General features: G+C 40.8%; 1 protein-coding gene across 2 annotated transcripts in view; it reads right to left on the minus strand.

The window, feature by feature from the left end:
• Positions 1–23,075, minus strand: part of LOC131067548 (phytochrome) — a 128,206-nt gene extending 105,131 nt beyond the window's left edge. The window contains exons 1-2 of one of the 2 annotated variants that reach the window (XM_058002615.2): positions 20,681–23,072; positions 19,617–20,439 (exon numbers count right to left, since the gene is read on the minus strand). In XM_058002615.2, the coding sequence (XP_057858598.1) occupies positions 19,617–20,439; positions 20,681–22,658 (2,801 nt within the window). In that variant the 5' untranslated portion in view covers positions 22,659–23,072. Of the gene's footprint in view, positions 1–19,616; positions 20,440–20,680 lie in introns of both variants that reach the window. The other variant, XM_059211964.1, reaches the window with a different exon arrangement.
• Between the last annotated feature and the right edge of the window lie 1,185 nt (positions 23,076–24,260).

Here is a 24,260-nt window from a genome sequence, read left to right on the forward strand (position 1 = left end):
AAGTGGTGCGGTCCGAGGGACCATGACGATGGCAACTGTCCATAATCTGGAGTGAATTTGTTGAATGTAGAAACGGAGGATGTGCTCGCCATAACAAGATCCAAGACGAAAGCGGCCACTTACCCAGATCCTCGTAAGGAAAAATGAAAGGCACTGGAGGCACGAGCGGAACTGGAGAAGGAGATGTCGACGAACAAGGACGCACACGGGCTTGCAGGTACTTCTTGCTCTGAAGCAGAAACAAATATTATAAACCAACTGCTACAGGTCGAGATACCCGTCAAAATGAAGGATCTCCTGGAAAGTATGCCACACTTGCGGACGGCACTTCTCCAATCCATACTGATAACCCTAGTCGGCCGACCAACACATGGAAGGGACAACCTTGGCAAGACGGCGACAGACCCATTAGCCCTAATGATCAACAATGGTAGACACCCAGCAATGGTGGAAATGGGTATACTGGGCACCATCTTGACCGACACCATTGTCGACGGCGGGTCGGAAGTAAATGTCTTGCCAGAGGAAACATGGAAAAAATTGGGCAAACCTACTCTCTGGCCGTCCACCTTTAATTTATTGGGAGCAGACCAACACGGCATCAAGCCGCTTGGCACACTCATGGTGCAGCCAGTAACGATCGGAACACAGTCGTTCGTCTTGAACTTTGTGGTCATCCCATTGAAGAAGAAGGGATATGATGCCATCCTTGGCAGAGGCTGGCTGGTGGCGGCAAAAGCAAACCACAATTGGAAAAAGAACACCTTGTCCATGGAAAAGGCCGGCAGAAGATATATCATTGACCTCAAAACCCAACTGGTCAGTGAAGAGTTGGCATCAAAGTCAGAGTCTGACGGTACGGACGAAGGGAAGGATGGCAGGGAACCAGATGACGAAGGCATCTTAGGAATTCAAGCCTGTTCTGAGGACGAGATGGATTCTTTGAGAGGGCTCTTCCATTGGCAAATGGAAGACTATGAATTATTGTACGAGTGCAATGTGCTGGAGATCGAAGAAGAACCTGACGAGAACAAGTTCCCGCCAGAGTACGGACAATACAAGGAAGGGGATGCCCCTGTGGATGGCGCACCAGCGCACCAGTTCGACAGGAGTAAGCCCATAAGGTACGAGGAATCGGCACTTAAAATTACAAATCTTGGAGAAACTTCAGAACAGAAAAATATTCTGGTCGGTGACGATTGGAATCCGGTCTTGAAGACGACGGCATTCAAAATTTTCACAAAGTACAAGAATGTGTTCGCCTGGACGTATAAAGACCTCAAAGGGGTACCACAAGAACTTTGTGTACACCGGATCCCTCTGGTTCCCGGAGCCGTGCCTGCACGGAAGCGGCCATACAGGATGAACAAAAATTATGCCGCTAGGGTAAATGACGAAATTGACCGCATGCTCGAAGCAGGAATCATCTTCAAGGTCCAGACCAGCGAATGGGTATCACCCATTGTGATATCCTTGAAAAAGGAGGCCGATCAGATAAGAATCTGTGTAGACTTTAGGTGTTTGAATGCTGTCACAATTAAAGATCCATTTCCCATACCATTCACAGACACCATCCTCGAGGAAGTAGCGGGCCATGAAATTTATTCATTTATGGATGGATTCTTCGGATATAATCAAATTTCCATTGCAAAGGAGGACAAATTGAAGACCACCTTTGTCGTAGAAGATGGCGTCTATGCATACAACCGGATGCCATTCGGGTTGTGCAACGCGCTAGCTACCTTCCAACGGATAATCCTCCATATTTTCGACAAAATGTCCGTAGGAAACTTCAAAGCATTCTTGGACGACTGGTCCATTTATAGCACGAAAGAGGCACATCTCACCACACTTGGCGAATGCATGGAAAGATGCCGACGAGCACGCCTCGCCCTAAATCCCAAGAAATGCAGATTTATGGTGCCTCAATGCAAGTTACAAGGGCACATCGTCTGCAAGGCCGGACTAAAGACTGACCCTGACAAGGTACGGGTCATTGTGGAGATGGAGGCGTTCGACGATGTCACTGGCGTCAAGTCATTTCTTGGACACATTGGGTATTATAGGCGGTTTATTAAGAACTTTGCCCAAGTATCATACCCACTTGATATGCTGACACAAAGGGGGGAGCCGTACATCTGGGGGACGGCCCAAGAAGAGGCTTTCCAGGAGTTAAAGTCACGGTTGGTAGGTGCGCCAATCCTGACATATCCAGACTGGGACAAAGAGTTCCATGTACATGTCGACGCATCCAACTTTGCCATAGGGGCCACACTGGCGCAGGTTGGCAGCCACGGGCTGGACCACCCAGTGTATTTTGCAAGCCGACTCTTGTCAAAAGCAGAGAAGAATTACAGCACAACGGAGAGAGAAGCCCTCGGGATGGTATACTCCGTCCAGAAATTCCGACATTACCTATTGGCGACACCATTCACATTTTATGTGGATCACCAGGCGTTGATGTACCTGGTGAACAAGCCAATCATCCAGGGGCGGATTAGCCAATGGCTGTTGCTGTTACAAGAATTTACATTCAACATCATTGTCAGACCTGGCAAGAGCCATGTCATCGCCGACCAGCTATCACGGATCAAGTCTGGAGAGCCGGCCGAAGCTGTTAACGAGGATTTTCCGGACGCCCATCTCTTCCGCATTGCCGTCCTTCCTGCCTGGTACACAAGTGTGAGCGAATACCTGTCAACTTCAAAATTTCCTAAGGAAATGTCGTCAGGCGAAAGACGAAAACTTGTACTAAGAAGCAGAACGTTCCAACTTGTAAATGGCCTTCTCTACAAGATGGGACCTGACCAGATCCTACGACGATGCGTCTTGGAAGAGGAAATCCCAGGAGTCCTGAGAGAAGCACATGAAGGGGTCGCAGGAGGACACATGGGACCAGACACGACGGCAAGGAAAGTCTTACTAGCAGGCTTATGGTGGCCAACAGTGCATAATGATGCTAGAGAATGGGTGACAAGTTGTGATACATGTCAACGCGTTGGACGACCATTAAAGAGGGATTTTATGCCACTCAACCCGTCGAATGCTCAAGAGTTGTTCGAAAGATGGGGGTTAGACTTCATTGGTCCGTTGAAACCAAGTCGGGCCCGACGATGTAGATACATTGTCGTGGCGACCGAATACTTGACCAAATGGGTCGAAGCGAGGGCCTTGGCAGACAACTCCGTCGTTAGTACAGCGAGATTCATTTATGAACAGATTATCACCCGGTACGGAATACCTATACAATTGACAAGTGATAGAGGAGGGCACTTCGTAAACCACATTATCCGGCTGTTGACAACCGAATTCAAAATTTTCCATTCTCTATCAAGTCCGTACCATCCTCGGGCAAACGGCCAGGCTGAGGCGACCAACAAAATCATGGTGTCAGTAATTTATAAGTCCTGCGGGGTTGAGAAGGAAGACTGGGAGGAGCGTCTACCGTCGGTACTTTGGGCGTACCGAACAACTTACAAGGTAACCACTGGGCAGACACCATTCCAATTAATGTACGGTCAGGAGGCTATGGTGCCAGTGGAATTCATGGTGCCAGGTCTCAGAATTGCCATTGACAACAAGCTAGGCGACATGGAAAGCCTCCGGGAGAGACTATACGCCCTGAAAAAGTTGGATGAAAGACGGACAATGGCACAGTGGGCGACGGAGACAGCTCAGCAACGACGAAAAGCCTGGCACGACAAACATTTAAGAAGGATGCAGTTCACCCCGGGGCAATTGGTATTGAAGTTTAATGGTCGAAACGAAATTAAGCCACGCAAGTTCAGGGTAAAATGGCTAGGTCCCTTTAAGATTCACGAAGTTGGCGCGAACGGAGCCATCAAGTTGTGGACGATGGACAGGATGGAGGTGCCTGATGCTGTAAATGGCTCCAAGTTGAAAATCTATCACCAATGGAGGCAAGAGACGAGATCCACCCAGGCGGACAGGTAAGTGCGGTCGTATGGAAATGACCGTACGGTAGGTCCGTATGACCCCGTACGGTGCCGTAGGAAAAAAAAAACGGAAAATTAAAAAATATAAAAATGTTGTCGTACGGAAATAACAGTACAGTATGTTCGTACGGCCGTACGGTACGGAATTTTTTTTTAAAAAAAATTAAAAATTTAAAAAAAGATCAAAAAAATCCGTACGGTCGTATGGAAAAGGCCGTACGGATGTACGGCAAAAAAAACTTTTTTAAAAATCGTACGATCGTACGGAATTGAGTTTTAAAAAAAAGAAAAAAGGGACGTACAGAAAAAAGTTAAAAGTTATTTTTTTTTGTCATTAAGTGTTTTATATGGCATGAATACTCAAGAAATTGCCAAGTTAGAAAATTGTCGGGTTATAAAGACGTTCGTACGGACAAATCAGCTACTTGCTAGTTAGAAAATTGTCGAGTGATAGCCGTACAATCAAATCAGCCGTACCACATTAGCAAGGCAAATCCGTACAAAACAAAAGACAATCAAGACTCGAAACAATTACAAATCGAACCCCAGACAAGGAATTTTTATTTTATTTTGATTAATGGCGACTGAACCTAGGGGATTGAAAAAGCTAGACTGGAGGAAGAAATTGCAAGAAAGAGAAGAGCAAACCAAGAAGGAAGCCAGAAAAGAAACCTGCTGTAGCAATGGGCAACCAAGACAAGGGCAAAGCAATTGCACAGGATGCAGGAAAGGGAAGAGTTACGCAGGTCACCGCAGATACAATTCTATTCGAGGGTTTGGCTAGAACGGTGTGCAGGCAATGGTGGGAAAATGCCACGAGCCCGTCAGATATTGAGGTAAAAATTGAATTAGCAAGAGCTAGGGTCCATGATGCTATTCAGATGCCCATTTTTAATATTAAGGAATTCGAACCCTGCCTATGACAAATGATTAAAACATATGATCTTGAACTTCGCACATCGTCATTCAATTTCCAGCACACTGACATCATTGTTTCATTTAACTCTGATGATTTTGAGAGAGTATTTGGCATTCCTGACAAGGGTAAAAAGATTGACAAAAAGGTAACAAAGTTGTCCAAGGAAAGAAGAACCCAGCTATTAAAAGAAATGTGTAGGGACAACTTGACTACAGAAGAATGGAGTCGCATCCTGGATCCGAAGGGAAGAGGTCTGAAGAAGACATTTTTAAAATCTGGCATCTGGCAATGTTTACTTGACGTAGTACAAAGCACGCTGACTGGCGCCAGCAGAGCGTCGGACGCGCTATCGGATTATTTTTAGATTCCGTGCGGGTACAGGTGCCACCACACCGTAGAGGATGGCAGCCGCAGGATAGCATCGACTCCCTTAAGCCAGCTATATTTTATTGGTCAGAGCTGGATATTTTGACTACCGTCGAGGGACAGACTAGCAGGAAGAGGAGGAGACCGGTCCACGTAGTGGTGTCGGCCAGTGACACAGATTCAGGACAACATAGCACTAGTGAGGAGGAAAGTGAGGGGTCGGATGATTCAGAGGAAGATAGCACCTTCAGGCTTTCACAGACCGAGCAGCCAGTACCGCCCCAGGAGACCCCCACCACTCAGACAGTATCATTGGCAAGTGTACCGAGGGGGCATCGTGGAATGCCTGGAGGGGGAGCTGGCAAGACCGGCCAGGTGGTATTTACTCCAGCATTCCTGACCGTCGGAGGAGAAGGAGGACCATTGGCATCATCTGGAGTCACAGTGGGTACCATCTCTACCATCCCCATACCTGGGTTTGGTCAGATGCATCCTCGGCCTCCACCAGTCCAGCCATCGCCAGTCACAGCCAAGATGACAACACCAGTGAGTGCACCAGTACGCATGCCCGTCATCCTGACGGAACCTAGGACAGAGGAGGCCCAGAGGACGGTCGAGGAGAGGTCGGCGGGGGACGATGTCGATTCATGGCTAGACAGATATGCGGCTCTACCTTCATCCCCACGCAGGCAGGCACCACCCACACCTTCCTACCCTTGTATTCCTTCACCTCCAGGGGTTATCGACTTGGACAGTGGCACTAGAAAGCAGGGCGATAGAAAGACACCGCTGGTGGAGGAGGGGCGGTATCACCGCAGCAGCAGCATCAGGTTGGACAGATTGGAGAGGGGAGACCTACTGCCATGGTGCAGTTCTTAGCCAGGATGGAGGAGGAGGTTCAGTTACTGGTTGCCTCGACAGTAGAGGAGTCTGTCGGACAGCTCACTTTGCGGAGACTCCTTGCGTTTGCTACATCTGGAGTAGCAGTGGCATTTCAGCAGTGTTTTGAGCAGCATGGATGGCCGACGCTTGATCTTCCAGAGATGCGAGCAGATTGGCAGAGCCAAGAGGTGGCCGGAGGGAGTCAGACACAGTCTGTGGTCAAACGAATTGAGCAGGCTGTACGAGATAGGTATCTCAAGCTTCGAGAGACTCAACTCAGGGCGGATAGGGCTCAGAAGGAGTTGGCCACTCGCATCCCTGCATTGGAGACAGAGTTAGAGCATCAGCGCACCCATGCTAGGAGTACAGATGAGATCCTTGCCACCGTGAGAGGAGAATTGAGTGTTGTAAGGGCAGAGTTGGCAGTGCAGTCAAATGAGAGAGCCTCAGCAGAATCGAGAGTTGCTACCCTGGCAGCCGAGTTGGAGGCGAAGCATCAGGAATTGATGGAGGTAGTGTTTCGAGTGAGGAGTTCCCGAGAGTAGCAGTTGCAGGCTGAGCAGGACCTTCGATACCAGACCGACCAGGTGGTACAGCTTCGAGAGCAGTTGGCAGTAGCAGCCCCAGCCCCTCCACCATCAGAGACACCTCCCTTACCCCCTCAGTAGTCTGTGTGTAGTTGTTATTTTGTGGGTTCGTAGTTGTTATCTGTTGTAGGCATATCATTCCCATTTTGTTGTCTGTCGTCCAGAGACGACATTTCTTTTTGGGGGGGATGATGTTGTCGGGTAATTAAGCAATAAGACATTTAATGTAATTAGAGTTAATGACGGCAGTTAACCCGTTGGTTGTCGACAGTTGACACCGGGTAACTGACCGGTCACCTTTATATATTAGCGAGTCCTTGGTCATGGGGACAGAGTTAGTATGGTCATTGCCATTGTACTGACATTATTATGAATCAATGAAGATCTGAGTTCCTTTATATTCTATCATGATGTATTCTGTCATGTCTATTATTTCTGCAATGCATTGAATTACACTTTATTGGCAAAACACCAGACATCATTTTTCAGAATTGACTGATACTCTTCTGACATAGCATCTTTCCAAACCTGATGCTTGAGAGCATCTCCAACACAGGAAGGTTCTGCATCAATGATCTCACTCATCAAGGCAGCATAACTGGAAAATGTGTTAGGTCTCTTACTTTCTCTAAAGGTCCCCTTTGGAGCAGCATAATTTTCAGCTTCTTGAAGCATCTTTCTAGCCCAAAGTGGTCTCTTCCTAGTTTCAGGATAAGGCTCTGCTAAAGGTAAATCTTGAACTTCATGCTCAACGTTTTCAGGGGTCTCTCTCTAAATCTCAGGGGTGGGATCCTCATCCATGCTTGTAGGAGGATCTTGGTGTTCTAATTCATTAGAGCTTTTGGACCTCCTGAATGTTATGTCTTCTTCAAAGATGACATCTCTGCTTAGTTCAATTTGCCTTTGTCCAGGTCTGTATTCTATGTATGCCTTAGAGGTTTCACTATACCCAACAAATACCCCTTTCTTTCCAGAAGGTTCTAACTTTGATCTCTTTTCTTTGGGAACATGGATATAGACTAGACACCCAAAGATCCGAAGATGACTTATGTCAGGTTTGTTACCAGTAAAGGCTTCTTCAAGGGTTTTATTATCAACAAGAGAATGAGGACATCTATTTTGAATGTACACAGTTGTCCTAGATGCTTCAGCCCAAAATGAGGTTTCTATATTTTGGTCAAACAACATAGCCCTAGCAGCTTCTACTATAGTCCTATTCTTTCTTTCAGCTACCGCATTTTGTTGTGGGTTATAAGGTACAGTTAACTCCCTCTTAATCCCAGCATTTATACAATAATCTTTAAACATATCAGAAGTGTATTCCCCCCCATTGTTTGTTTTTAAGGTTATGATTTTCTTACCTGACATGTTTTCTGCAAGAGCTTTGAATTCCTTAAATTTAAAAAGGATTTCTTCAGACTCTTTGTACCTCAGGAAATATATCCAGGTCTTCCTAGAATAATCATCTACAAATATTACATAATATAAAAATCCCCCTAAGGAGGGTACAGACATGGGTCCACATAAATCATAATGAACTAATTCTAATACATTTTTGGATTTACTATTGCTAGAATTGAAAGACCCTTTAGTATTCTTTCCCAAGGCACACCCCTTGCAAGCTCCTTCAGAATTGTGACTTAGCTTGGGTAAGCCAATCACCATCTTCTCTATCTTAGGTAGGGCATGGAAATGAAGGTGCCCTAATCTTATGTGCCAAAGTTCATTCGAATCTAGAGTCTCATGAATCAAGGCTTGAGATGGAGTGGTGCAAAGTCTGTAGAGGCTCCCTTGTCTTACTCCAATGGTGTGGGCTTTCTTGATGGTGGAGTTCTTTGGCCAAGCAAGTACCTTTCCTTCCATAAAGGTTAATCTGTAACCTTTATCTTCAAGTGCAGAAACTGACACAAGGTTTCTCTTTATACCAGGTACAAATAGAACTTCAGTCAGCTGTAGGGATATGCCTGACTTCAGGTTGATATTGCAAGTTCCTATTCCCATAACTAGATAATTTGAGTCATCACCAATTGTCACCTCTTCATTTGAATTTTCCACAAGTGTATCTAGGTGCTCACGAAATCTAGTGATGTGTCGAGATGCTCCACTATCAATCACCCATTTGTTGGAACTGGAGGTGACTTGACTAGAGAGGGCAGAGTAGAAGACTAGTTTCTCAGAATCACTCCCTTTCTTAACTTCTACCATTGAAGCATGTTGCTTGATCCTGTCTGGACACTTCATTGCATAGTGCCCATATTGGTCACAACTGAAACATTGTACTTCAGAAATGTCTCTCTTCTTCTTTGAAGACCCCTTTCCATTTGAGCCTTTGTCCCTCTTTCTCTTAAAGTTCTTCTTCTTTCCTTTCTTGTGGGAATTAGAATTTAGAACTTGAATGTCCTCATTACCATTGTTTTGTTTTACTCCTCTTGTGACAAGCCGAGATTCCTCTTGAATGCAATCGGTTTTCAATCTATCAAACTTAGGAAATTTAGAACGAGCAATGATTCCTTCCATGAACGATTCCCATGAGGTAGGAAGTCCATTTAGGGCCATCATAGCAAGTTCTTTGTTGTCTACTAGATGTCCAATAGTGGATAGTTGATTCTTAAGCTCAGTGATCCTCAAGAAATAGGATGTAACTGTCTCTCCTTTATTCATCTTTATATGGTGTAGTTGATTCTTCAAGGTGAGAGCCCTGCTAGTGTTGTTGATTTCATAAATGTCAGCTAGGGCTTTGAACATCTGAAAAGTCGTCTCATATTTAGAAATAACTGGCACAATGTGATCTCTCATTGAATCCACAATTATCTTAAGACCCTTCTCACTGTCCTTGCTCCACTGAATTTTCTCCGTATCATCAGAGGGTTTAGGAATTTCACTTTTGACATAGGAGTCAATTTTATTTTCTTTCAAAACAAGCATGATCCTGAATTTCCAAGATACAAAATTGGATGCTCCATCTAGTCGATCTTCAAACCTAACTCCAGTTGCGATTAGGATTATAGGAATGTGATCTACTAAGAGCCGGGTGAAAGTCTATATGATCGTTACAGAATTTAATTTGATCTTCCTTAACCTGACTCTGATACCATATTAAATTTAGTCAAATTTTGTGATCAATATAGTTTCAATCAAAATTCAGAGTTCTAACTCCAACAATCTAATTCTAATGATTATTGTTTTGCGTATTCCTTATGCTGATCAAGAGGATAGAAGAGATGAAGATATAATCTGAAATCAAATCCAAACTGTTGCAGTGTGAAGGGAAGGATGCACAACACTTATCGATTGTTGTATCTGTATCCTGTATCTCTCTATAGTCAACATCGTGTATGCACTCGGCCATGGATACAACCTCATCCAAAGTACTGCTGCTCTGTGCCTCTAAGAACACCACATCCGTCAATGATGATACTGCTGAAAATGCACTGTCATCACTCTCTTCTGCATCCCATGTGTCCGCACAACCCACTGGCTCACAATCCTGGGGTCCAAGGGTCCAGTGCTACTAAGAGAACATACTGGGCTGGATTCTAAGGTCTGATCTATAAAATCATAATCATCATGATATGAGTTCTCAACATTCAAAGCATCATTGGTACCCGAATTTTGAATACCTTCATGTGACAGCCCATTGGCACCATCTTGTACAAGTGTAGACATTGATACCTCAAGCTGATGCAAAGATACCTCACTGCTGTCATGAAAATCAGAATTGCTAACCTCTAAATCAGTTGCCTCTTGGGAAATCCCCTGCACGGAAGGTGAGGAAAATTCATTATCCAAAGCTACCCTAATGTCTCCTTGAGTTGAATCCACATGTCTAACAAAACCATCACATAAATTCTTGTCCCACTCATCGGAACTTGAGGGCACCAAAACATTCTTATGTAGAGGTATATTACCCCTAAATGAAAGTTCTCTGTCCATTCCTGATTCCTGCACCCTTGATTCTTCTTTCCTTCTTTGCCACTGATCTGAACTTGTAGCTACCAAGTTATCTTCGTCTGCTCCGGGTACACCCATAAATTGTGTGAAGGAAAGGAGCTCACATATCATCTTAGGAAGAGAACAATATTGATGATAGCTGCTCATAACTGTATCATTAAATATCTTGGCAGGAGACATCCTACTTTTATGTGTTGGAGAAGATGAAACTTTTGAGTGCCCAATTTTAGTTCTAGCCATGGTATTTACCTGTAACTAAACTGATATCCCAACGGATCCCGGAGGTCGAAATAAAGTTTGTTCTCAACAATTTTGGGAATTTGGCCAACGTATTGTCTTACCAGCTGTCAACTGTAAGCATAAATGTGTAGGCTGACAACTACCCAGTTGCTGATATGAATTATCAAAACCTTTTATCCAGTACCCAAATGCTGAAATGAATTATCAAAACTTTTTATCCAATACCCAGATGTGACAATTTCTCATAAACCCTACAGGCTGGCAGGATGTAGGCTCTGATACCACTCTAGAAAGGGGACATGACAAATCTGAGGTTCTTCCTCTCCAGCTTTATCATTTGGTTAGGATTGTACTCGACTGGAAGAGAATCACTTATTGTGTCTTGGTACCGACATCTTTCGATTACTATATTTTTACACGATTAATCAATTGCTCTAAGTCACTATGGTTTCTTAGGTGAAGTCGTGGCTAGTGAAAAATCTTAAATCCTGCTTCAGTGCCACTACAACTCTCAAACCCATGTGAGCTTCATTGCTTATGAGCCAAAGTTTGGAAAATATGTGAAAAGAAAGGCAATATCATGAGAAAGAAAAAATGAGAAAGAAAAGAGAAAATCAAGAGAAAAAGAGAAAAAATGAATGAAAATGAAATATCAAAGTATTTGGCTTTGGGAACATGCGAGTAAATTCCATTGGGGCTATGGACGCAGGCGGCTGACAATGGAGCCATATTCATGAGATTACAATGATAACCTCGTCGGGACTATGAATGCTTGTTGGTAGTGAAGCTCAACCCAAGATGCTTTTGAAGTTTAGATAAATCACGTAGCTAGTCATGGTGGATTATAAGGGTTACAATGTTCTTGTGAGATGGAATGAACACATTTGCACACACATAGGTAATCAAAGACTAAGTGCCTTGATCCGGTTTGGGATTCTTCTTCCAGTTTGAGTATGCCTCCTAGTCCATTGATAGGATGGGTTGAATTTTCCAGAGGTTCTAGGTGTGGATTGGGTTTTTATCTTTGAAATGTTCAAGAGCATTTATTTGAGGTGACGCTAGATGTTGTAACCATTTCACACATCACCCCATTGCAAATAGGGCCCCCACACTTTTTCCCGCTTTCTAGGGTGGTTGTCTTAGTTTTGGTCATCTAATGTAGTCTTTAGCTATTAACCTTTCACTTGAGGGAGTGCAAAGTCTAAGGTTGCAAGGAAACGATCAAGTCATGTCTCTCTCTTTAAGTGGAATTGAGTTACTTAGCTCTCAAGGCTTAGGAAATGAGCAATTTCTGATGATCATTTCATTCAATCATCATCATTATACGCCTTCAAGGTGAGAGATAAAGTGTTGAGTCTAAGAAGTGGAAAGTTGTCAAAGAGAATAGAATGCTTGAGGGGAGGATGGTCAAGGCATAAACAATGATGAATAGGCATTTTTAATGAAGGAAAAGCCTTTGAGATGGATGAGGCAAGTGAAGAAAGCAGCAACATGGAACAAGTAAAGTTGACACCTTTGGGTCACTGTCTGTGACACCCTAAAAGTCCAACCTACTTCATCCCACTGTCAATGACCCCTAAAAGGTTCAATCCTCTTGATGAGACTGCCAGTGAAGGGCAAAAGGTCTGATTTGCCCTAGTCATTTCCACTTGGTGCTCAAAACCGACCTAAAACATGGAGATATGATTGTGCCATTAGAAGTGAGAGTGATTTTAGTGTTTAAGTAACCATGTGATTGAGAAAGTTGATAAGAGATGCCAATGATTTAAGAAGGAAGAGGCCACTGTCAGTGCCCTCTTAAATCTCCGACCACCTTATGGTCACAATCAATGACCTCCTAAAAACCCAAACTAATTGCATCATTGTCAGTGAAGGGTCAAAACCCTGACCACTTCCAATCAGTGCATACTCAAATCCCCGCCCAAAGTTAGAAGACATAATGTCTAAGGCGATGTTTATGATGTTGACAAACAAAGGATCAATTCAATGTGTCAAACAAGATAGGAGGAAAGGTCAAAATGGATGATCAATGAAGTTTCAAGGCATGGATGTGATGGGGATTGGAAGCTTTCACTTCCACCCAAGGGCTGTGAGCACAAGCAAGCCACTGTTAATGCCTTGTGAAAAACCTGACCTTATTGAACCATTGTCAATGCCCTATGAAAAATCTGATCATTTCCTGTCAGTGAGATCTCAAAAGTCCAATCTCTTCTTGGCATTGTCAATGCTCATTCAAAAGCACAACCACTTCCAGTCAGTGCTCATCCAAATCTTTGATCTACCTTATATCGCTGCTAGTGGGGTCCAAAAAGTCTGACCATGTTGAGTGTACTTCTAGTTAGGCTTGAGAAGTCCAATCTAAGGTGAAAGAGAGAGCAAATTTTAGAAGTTGATCAAGAGCATTAATCAAATGAAGGATCAACCATGTTTGAAAACATGTAGAGGGCAAGAGTTTCACTTCCACCTAAGGGCTATACCCACAAATGAGGCATTGGCAATGCCTACCTAAAAGCCCTGCCTACCTAAAAGCCCAGCCCTCCTAAGTGTTACTACCAAGGAGGAGCTTAAAACCCGATCACTTTTGGTGATAGCAAGTGCCCCTCAAATTCCACGAACTTCCTATGCCCCCTAAAAATCCGACCTGATTGCAACACAGTCAGTACCTCCCAAAAAGTTCGAACTTCTTGGGGAGTCACTTCCAATCCACGGCTTAAAGAGCCAATAGAAATCAAGCAGATCTCAGACCTGAAATAAATGGACATCGGACTTTCAAACAAGTTCAAATCAGAAACTAAAATCTAATACAGATGCAAAAGCATATGGATTTCAAAGAATCGATGTTGTTCAATTAATCAAGGAGACAAAGCTCCTTTAAATAGAGTTACAAAGACGATGTTTCTAAAAGAAACAATAGTTAACTAGAGGCGAAATTAGAAACAACTTAAATGATCATTAATAACACAAAGAGAAAGATATTATTCTAATACCCTCCCTTAATGGTCATTGTTCTAATTACCAAGAGAAATAATAGAGAAGGTCGCCCCCTTCTTCTCAGAACACGCTGCAACAGAAGACAAGAGCCTGCCACTAACTCTGCCACTTGAGATGAGTCTGCCACCAACCCTCCCAGAAACTGCAGAACTTCTGGAGATACAACAACACCAACCGTCCAACCTGATGTTGGAGAACTATCCCTCCCTGTAACCAGAGACACCAAGAACAGCTGTCACGATTTTGAGGAAAAAATCGGCAAACCCTCCAAACTATTGCAAATGAGCAAGATGCCCGAAAATATACTGCAAATAAGAGACTAGTGCAGATGTTCGCACAACAACTCCAGGTGCGACTAAAAACAGACTGCAGCAAAGTACAATTTTTGAGGAAAAAATCATAAACCCTCCCATGATTTTTTTTCAGGGACAAAAAATATTTTAAAACCCAGAGACTTTTTCTTAAGGGAAAAAAATATTAAAACCCATCAGAATTTTTTTCAAGTTAAAAAATATTAAAAACCGAAACAAACATCGATGCCCATAAGCCATCTTCATGCTTTTCGAGGCACGAAAAACAAGGTACTGAGAAGATGCTAAGTGCACAAAACCTGACTGCCTTCCAACATCAAGTTGGTCAATGACACCATCTTGCACATTTCCCAATGCACAAAAACGAAAAAAAACTGAGAAGAGGTGCTGGTACAGAATTCAAAAAATTCGAATCCCAATGCAGGAACAGAGGCAGATGCAAGTACAGACTTCAAAAAATGAAGTACGGCGGGCACGAATTTCAAAAAAAAATTCCGGCTGACCCAGAAAAATCCAAAGACAACTCAGAAATCCTTGCGAAAAACCTAGAAAGAATCTGCTGTCGGAATTTGGATCCGCTAGCTCGAAAATTGAGGCACCTAGAAAATTCTGACGACGACCCAGTTGAGATCTCGAAAAACCCACCACGAATCTGTGCTCAAAAAAAAATTTCGACTGAATCTGGAGGGTCAAAACCCTAGCCGAAAATGCAGATTTCTGTCCAAAAATAGCAGAAAAAAAAATCTGCAAGTGGGAAAAAAACGCGGGTTTGACCAAGTTGCAGGTTGCAGAAAAAAAATGGCGGGTCTATACTGCGCCGAAAACCCTCGCTAGACAGACGCAAACAGGAAGAATCCCGTTACACGACATAAACACAGTCCAAAACGGATTTTTGAACAAAAAATTTTCGAAAATCTGCAGCAAAACTAAGAGGCCCGAAAAATCTCGGAAAAGAATTCACAAATTCTTTATTTAGGCTCTGATACCATAATACAGATGCAAAAGCATATGGATTTCAAAGAATCGATGTTGTTCAATTAATCAAGGAGACAAAGCTCCTTTAAATAGAGTTACAAAGACGATGTTTCTAAAAGAAACAATCGTTAACTAGAGGCGAAATTAGAAACAACTTAAATGACCATTAATAACACAAAGAGAAAGATATTATTCTAATAAAATCAAAATCAGGCACAAGATCAGAAGATTAAAATACTTAAGAGTGCATTTCCGATAAAGGGATTTGAGAAACCTGTCTATATCAGGCATATTTGATGCTTCCCTTGTTTGTTTTGCAGGCAGGTTTAACTGGAAGGAGATCAAAGCAGCATGTTTAAGTTGGAAAAGCATATGAAATAGAAAGGTGCAGGCTCATCAGCTCACTTACAACATCAAGATCACACCATTCAAATAAACATCCTTGTCATTAGAGATATGGTGGAATGTGTTGTTTCTTATACATAATTGCATGGTTTCTTGTTGGTTCCTCATGTTAGATGGTGTTAATTAGGTGGATAGACGATCTTTGTGTATGATCAATGGTGAAATTCTTATGATTCATACTACTAGTATTTCGTTGATTGTGAAGTATTCTGCATGGTCACTGAACTCTTAACATAAGCTTAACTTCAATTACTACTTGCTCAATGTTATGCATTGCATTGATGGTGTCTATGTTGTTGGTAGTGATTTGAACATCATGGGATTACCTTAGAAGATCGCACTAAACTTTATGGAGTTGTTGCTTTGCATGGCAAAGCGAAGTCTAGTTGAGTTTCACCGAAGATTGTCCATCGTTCTTACATTCTAGGATTATATTAGCTTCCTAAACCCTTTATCCTTTTTATCTTTTTAAAATCAAGTAAAATTCCACGTTCAAGCAATATTCAAGCATTCAAGTATCAACGTAAGTCCACCTTGTCATTCCAGCAAATCAAATCACAATCACTAAGTCTATCCAAGAGCATGTCAAGACCTGACATTCGAAACCGTAGAGTCATCCCATTTGATCACACAGTTTAGCACTAGAGAGGATTTTGTTCAAGAGAGGATAGAATTCTTAGTATTTTATTCTATGTTGCATAGTGCATAAAAACACCATCAACACAAGCTTACTAAAGTGGCAGCATCAATACTCTATATTTTGAAGAGTAGTGGGTGATGCACCCGAAGTAAACCTATTGATACACCCTATAGGTAGCTATATGGTTCTACAACGTACAATGTTATTGATATTTGACAATGATTATGAATGACATAGTAAATTTCATGTCTTATATAGAATCTTTCCAATTAGTTATTGTGTCATGATTAGTTAACCTTTATCATGTCACACATTAATGTTATGTGTATCTAGTAATTTCAATTACAATGGATTAGCATCATTGAGGATTACTGTTCCATCAATAGAGGATTATTTAATTGTCTGTCAATGCATGTGCATCTTTAACAAGTGCATTGTTTCTAACTAGATCCAAAGATTCATGACATCCAATGCACAACAACCCATTGTGATGAGATGAGCATAACAAGGTGGCCATTATGGTGCATAGTCCAAAATAAAGGGTAGATAGGTACAAGTCAATGTCAAGGTAGTAACCCTCCCCTCATGCTATATTGCATGACCATATTTGTGTAAGTGTTTATCTTGATTCCTTTTTAATTTTTTTAGGTACTCATATGATGATGTGGCAAGTAAACTAGCACATGAGGTGTCCATGAGGTTTTGATGACCAATTCATAGTTGGAGATAACGAGATATCAACTCAAGTGGCATGTACAACTCAAAAAGCATCTTATAAGAAAATAAATGAGTGTTGAAAATGACTAATCATCCCCTTTCAACAAGATTTCAAATAGTAATAATCCAAAAATTAATGCATGGGATTGTCAAAATCATGAAATTGACTTGTGCCTTGTGGGAATTTTCATGTAATGTGTGATAACTAGGCTCCCACATGTGAATTGAACAATATCCTCTTTAAAGGGGACCGATGCTAAAACTGAATAAGCAAAAAACATCATTTACTCATAGTTAATGTAATTGAAAGAAAGATGACTTGATCCAAATAGGATCGTCATTTTTTAATTAAATGTGCACAAATTCTGAGAAGCAATTAATCTTGATCAATTCAGAATTAAATAATAAATTCTGTTTTGAATAAACCACAATTTAATCCCAAATAAACTAGTTCATTCAACTTGCCTATAATACTACTTTTATTTACAAATTTTCCATCAATTTTACAATCTACGTTTGGGTGGTCTCATAGAATGAGTAAACATCAAAGATTTGAACTTGTATGTTTATAACTTTATTGTTACCAAACATTTGATCAACCATGGCACACCCCAATGCACACATCTTTTGTGGTTATCAATTTAAATTCCATTCAACTATGGCACACAACAGTGGTAAGTTCCAAAAACGTTTTCTTCAAAAAAAAATTAGGGTTAGGATCTTTGGGCACTTGTGGTTTAAAGTTATAAACTATGATGTTTAAGATTTCAAACCTAATGGTTAGCATTTTAAATTTTAAACCCTTGCGATTACAGATTAAAGTTTAAACTTGAAACCCTAGGTCCCTAACCAAGTCCTAAAAATAATTATTTTTTTACTAGTAATATTACTAAGTTTTAAGCTAACCCTACTCTACTTTTCATTTCAAGGTTAGGGTTAAGGATTTTAAATTTTACTCATAATAACCCCAACAGTAAACCATTTTTTTAATTTCAGGTTACTTAGGATTAAGTCTTTTTGTTTTTACTAACCTCAACCCAACCCTTAGTTTTTTTTTGGGTTCAAGGTTAGGGTTAGAGAGATGAATATTTTGGTGTTTGTTCACCCACAACTTTCATCTACAGCTCAAAAAAAATCAATATTAGAAATTAGTTACTAAGGTAAACTATTAATTCTAATTATCGTCACAACTTACAAATTAGTATCAAATTGAATTTCTTGTATAATACGCACACTAATACATCAGAACATTATGTCTTAATAATATCAAGGAACATTGATGACAATCAATCTATTGACCTTGACAAGATTGATCAAATATCAAAATGGATTTCTGAAAATGAGGAAACACTGTTTGACAACGAGGTCAAAGAGGTGAACAAGACACTAAAGCTTCAAAGTCACATTTTGTAGCCATAGCCTTCAATCTTCTATTTTGTTACTTTGTAATAGTATTAATTGTAAGTTTGTAAGTTATAATTGATAATCTAGATTCGAACTTCAAATTTGGAGATGAAGTTTACTTGTTCTTGGTAAAATCAATGAACAAATCACCTCAATATCTTGGACTCTTATGTTTGTTTCACTTTCTATATCTACACACTGTATTTGGCATGAAAAACACAAATAGCATTTTCTCCCTCCATTTATGAATATTTCAGCATTTTTTAGTTTGCCAATTTTTTCCTGAGCTTTGCCCAGTTTAATCTTTAACTTTGAATAGTGAGGTTTTACAGAAAAATTATAGAGCATGGATTATGAATTACTACCTACTTCTCTTACTGTTTTTGGCGTTCACAAACCATGTTGCTTATAGCTTTTGGTCCTTTGGATGCTTCTGTTCATTCAGTTTTAGTCTTTTAGATGCTGTTGTTGGAAGAAAGAGAATACAGATAAGTCTCTGAAGGCTCCTTCAGGGATCTAGACTGCTGCTAATAAATTATTAATTGCTTCAGGCTCCAAAATGTGTTGCAAGACTGACCTGTAACCGTGGATGAGATTCATGTTTTGTTTAGGCATTTTGACACTTAATGTAGGTGATGATCAAGAACTTAACTCTCTTCCTTCCACTGCTATGCTAGGATTTTGAATTTTGTGAGAAATTTTGATTCTATTTTTTTAACCATCACAAGCTTGGGGCATATCTTGTAGAAACTATATTCCAATATTAGAAAATAACAGAGTTATAGATTCTGTATCATTTTCACAAGTCAACATAATCTCTTTTAGAGCATACATTGTCAGCATATTTCCTGCATTGCTTAATATGCTATGAACCTTGGATAGCAAAATGTCAGCATAACATGTTATCATGGAAAGAGCATTATCCAACCATTCCCTCTGTTAAGGTTCCTCATACAAGCGAACACAATGCTTAACAACAGCATGGATCCCCTTCTGACAAGTTTAGTGAGAGTAGATGGAATTGTTAAATGTTTGTAGACAACTTTGGCATTCTTGATAGACAAACCATATCTAGAAGACTACACTTGAAAAATCATGAATCACTACTGAGATTGAAAGGTAACACCTAAGGCCAAAAATGGAGAACATATTTGACTCTTTCTGAATGTATGTTATAATTTTTCATTATGTAAGGAAACTCTGATAGATTTAATGGACTATAACAGCTATTAATGCATTTGAAAGGAAATAAGAACAGCACCATCAACATACCCGTCCTCTATGCTGTCTAGATCCAAATCATCAAGAATCTTTACCAGCTGCTGTTGGCATAGTGTACTTGTTTGCACAATTTGCTTCTGTACTTCTGTCAAAGTAGTACTTTCCATCAATTTTTGAGTAAACATAATTCCATACATTGGATTTCTTATTTCCTGCCGAATGTATGCCAGCTCCCGAAGTCTACTAATAGCTGTCTGTTCTGACCTCCGCTGAGCTTGCAATGCTTGCTGAAGCTCTGGACTAGGACTAGTAACATGCAAAAAGCAGAATACTCCAGTTATTCTTCCCTCTGCGTCCATTCTTTTGTTTGCAGAGAGCAAAGTGTCTATATTCTTGCCATGGCAATCAAAAAAGGAAAAGGGAAATTTTTCTATCTCCTGCCCTGTCACTGCATTATTAAGAACAATACTAAGCTTTGTCAATGCATCCTGACTTTTGAGTTGACAACAAATTGGATGAACACCAAAAACCCCTCCTACAAGCATTTTACCAATTATCTCATTACTTTGCCATCCTGACAACTTTTCCATCGCAGCATTCCACTCAGAGCAGCATCCATATTCATCTGTCCCGAATATTGGTGGTATTAGAGGACTGGGGTTCTGAACTATGGCCCTGTAATCACCTTTAATACGAGTGAACTTGTCCATTACTACTTTTTGACGTGTAACATCTTGGGCAATAAAACACACCCCTACCACATTATCTTTCAGGTCCTTGCTTGAGCATGCATTAATAATCAAAACAACTGATCCTGTCTCCTCCTGTGCACCAAAAGTTTTCAGTTTGATTTCGACATTTTGTTCTTCTTCCCCTGTAGTTAAAAGCAAAGTTGTAAATTATATTTGATCCTAAACTCATTGGAGGAATTAAGAAACATTGATGGCAAAGGAACTGAACGCCATATTATATAATTTTTAAAACAAGAGATTTGTTGCATTCCAACCCTTGGCTACTACGTATGGATCATTGTTTGCAACCATCAACGGACCTAAATGGCAAGAAAATGGCATTTAAGCAATCCATACAAATAATTTGCGAGTACTATTTATCACCTTGCAAAGCCAAGAAGAGCGTGTTTTTGGCAATTCCAATTGACTCCTCCTCAACAAGATCAATTAAAGGTTTTCCTATAACTTGATCCACTGAAAACCCAGTAAGTTCAGCTGCCTTAATATTCCACCCATTTATCAGTCCATCGGCATCCACGGCCAAAATTGGCACAGTTGCAGTTTCAATTAAACGCACCATCTCATTTGTCACTGAACTCAATTCATTCATTCCTTGAAACTTCAAATCATTTAGCCCTGCATATATCATGGCTTTGGTATCATTGTCATCAATTTCTTGAAAGGAATCCCTCAAAATTAGCTGCAGGGAATGAATGGCATCCATTTCAACATCCTCCCAAGGAATGCTCCTCCTTTTAACCACTTCCAGAAAGGCTTTAAATGAGGACCGCGGGTGCATTATCCTGCCGTCATCTTTATCATCTGGATCGTGTTTTGCACCCCCCCATTTTATTTCTTTGGCAGTGTGAGACCTGAACCAGAATAAGAAGTCTTTGGCAGTGATTCTAGCAGCAGCCATTCCACAAACTGCATCACCTAGCGATGCAGCGCCAGGGAAGCCTGCCTCGGCAAGGCTATCAGTACTCAAACCGGTAGAATCCCTGTGGTGCTCCAGGAGCCAATCTCCAATTTCCTGTATCTGAGCCTCGGTGGGAGTCGTCCCCAAGAGCCACAGGCGTTTCCCATACAAAAGTGCAGCGCCATCGCATTTCACAAGATCCATAATGTTAGGCGTCTTGGTGACAATTCCAACTGGTGCATCGCGAAGAAGCATATCACACAACACAGTTTGAGTACGTAAAATATGTCTCTCCCTCAAGCGAGCGGCTAGCTCCACCTCCTTGTTTAGCTGAACCCCAAAAACTTGCATCAAGAATTCACAAGCATACCTCAAAGGATATGGAACAAAGCGTGGAGTTGCGTGATGGCAAACCACAAGCCCCCACAACCTCCTGCCTCCCTCCTCACTGTTGCTAACTGTGACAGCCATGACTAGAGACGCAATGGAACCCATGTTGGCCATGTACTGAGCATGGCAGCCATCAGGAGCCCTCAACGTCGACCCACTAATGCTCAATACCTGCACCACCCTCTTGTCCTGTCTCACTTTCACAGCGGGGGCCCTGCAGTCACAGATCATTCTCACTCTGTTCTTCAGAAATAAAAACCGGGAAGCCTGGGGAATATCGGTGGCCGGATAATGCAGCCCCAAATACGGCTCCAAATCTGGTCTTAGCATCTCTGCAACTACCTCGCCATGATCATCGTCATGGAAGCGATACGCCATGACCCGGTCATAGCCGGTCAGTTCTCTCACCTCCTGCACAACAATCTGGCAGAGCAGAGCAATATCCCCCCCGGGCAGGCATTGCAACCGAGATATGGCCCTGCTCGCAAGCCTATACGATTGCATTTGTAATTGCGATGTGCCCGGCGGGCACGCGGGCATCTGCACGTCAGGAGACGTCATCGGCTCAAGGTCCATCACAAGTCCCGCTTCTATTCTATGAACAATGGCGTAGAAAGGCCATCCAGAAGAAGCACAGCGAACCAAAAGAGGATTCACAAGCTGAAGGTCAGCGGAGGCTGCAGCTTTCTCGAGCTCGGCCACGCTTGCAGGACTGAAGAGCGTCCGGGCGTCCATACCGATGGTTAGCACATGATGTTGGTCTTCCTGTTCCTGGTGGTCATGAGACTGGAGTATCTCGGGCGCATTGTCGCTGTGGGCCAGCAGTGCAAAGCCCTGCCCATCTGCGACCACCAGCAGGCAGCCCAAGGGCTGAATTTCCATCCCCCTCTGTATCCTCTGCAGGTACGTGTTAACCCTGGCCCTCTCGCTGCTCTCATCCTGCCCTTCCACCGACTGCCCCTGCTCAAACTCTGCATCCAGCTTCGCGTCCTCTCTTGTTTGAGCAATCACCCTCTCTTTTCCTCCTCCTGCTTTCTTCATGCTCCACGCCATTTCCTCTCACTCCTTCATTTCATCGACCACCCCCCCCGCTCGCCCTTCTCGAGCCATACACACACAAACGATCTAGTATTACATTCATGCCTCCGCTCTCTCAACTAGACAGCTATGGGCACTTGAATTTCATTTCTTACAAACTCAATTCTCTCCCTCTCTGCTAGTGTAGGAGGGCAATTCGTAGGCAACCGCATTATTAAAGCTTAAAGCTTGGGTTTTTGCCTTTTGCTGACAGTAACACTATCCACAGTACAAGCATGTGCCCTTAAGAGCGTCAATACTCCTTGTGTAGATCACGAATCAGCACAACATCCCAAAACATGTTCATTGTTTGTGTTTTGCTTGTATGGTAAATATGAATCAGCACTACCTTCCAAAACATGTCCATTGCTTGTGTCCTGCTTACAAGCCTGGAAATCGACGGGATCGATCGTCTCTCTATTTTACAGTTTAAATGGAAAAAATAGAAAATGTTTACACGTAATAAATTTCTTTGAAATTATAAAATATTATTAATATAATAAATTGTGAATATTTGTTGTACGATTTACTTAAGTATTTTGAAAATATATTGTAATCGTGAAAATTGTATATTTATGTAATTTGTTATATTTAGAATTTATTTAGATTTATATTTTAATTAAATATGTTTAAATGAATATTTATATTGTAATGGTGAAAACTATATATTTATGTAGCTTTTTTTTATAGTTAGACTTTATTTAGATTGATATTTTAAATTTAAAAATGTCTCTTAAATATTTTGAAAATATATTGTAATTGTGAAAATTGTATATTTATGTCAAGTTTTTATGTTTAGATTAATATTTTAAATTCAAAAGTATCATGTATTGTGAATGTTTGTCTCTAGTATTACAATAATAGTATTTGTTGGTTAGTCTATGAATGAGTTAATAGCATGTCAACTCATGAAGATTATATTTTGAAGATTAATGTCGGTTCCTATGAGAAAATTATATTCTTTAGAATAAGTATTTATTGTGTATAAATTTTTGTTTAATGTTTGGAATGAACATATAGATTATATTTTGATGATGAATCATTGTGTGATTCTGAATGTTGAACAAAAATTTATACACAATTTTATCCAAAAGCTCTCATTTAGATTTACATGGATCAATTTTCATTTCATTTTTTTAAATAGATATATTTAAAGTATTTTCTAAACAATTCAAAATAAAATAAAATAATTTTAAATTGATTTTTTGAAATTTTTAAATAGATATCTTTAAAATATTTATATTGGTACAAATAGAATATAATTAATTTTATATTAATTTTAAGATATTTATAATAGTTGGTATTTTTATTTTAAGATATCTAGAATAGTTTTTTTTTAAATAATTCTATTTTAGATAATGAAATTATAGTTATATTGATTATAAATGTTAATCATATTATAATACTTATTAATATATTATATTATAATTAAAAATATAATTTTATCATTATATAATACAATTCTTATAACAAATCACAATTTGAAACCATGTTTCAAATTTGAAAAGAAGTGTCATGTTGTGGGAGTATTTGTCTTTGTAGTATTGCAATAATTGTATTTGTTGGCTAGTCAATACA

Source organism: Cryptomeria japonica, chromosome 10 (assembly GCF_030272615.1).
Source record: "Cryptomeria japonica chromosome 10, Sugi_1.0, whole genome shotgun sequence".
In the NCBI taxonomy this organism is placed as follows: Eukaryota; Viridiplantae; Streptophyta; class Pinopsida; order Cupressales; family Cupressaceae; genus Cryptomeria; species Cryptomeria japonica.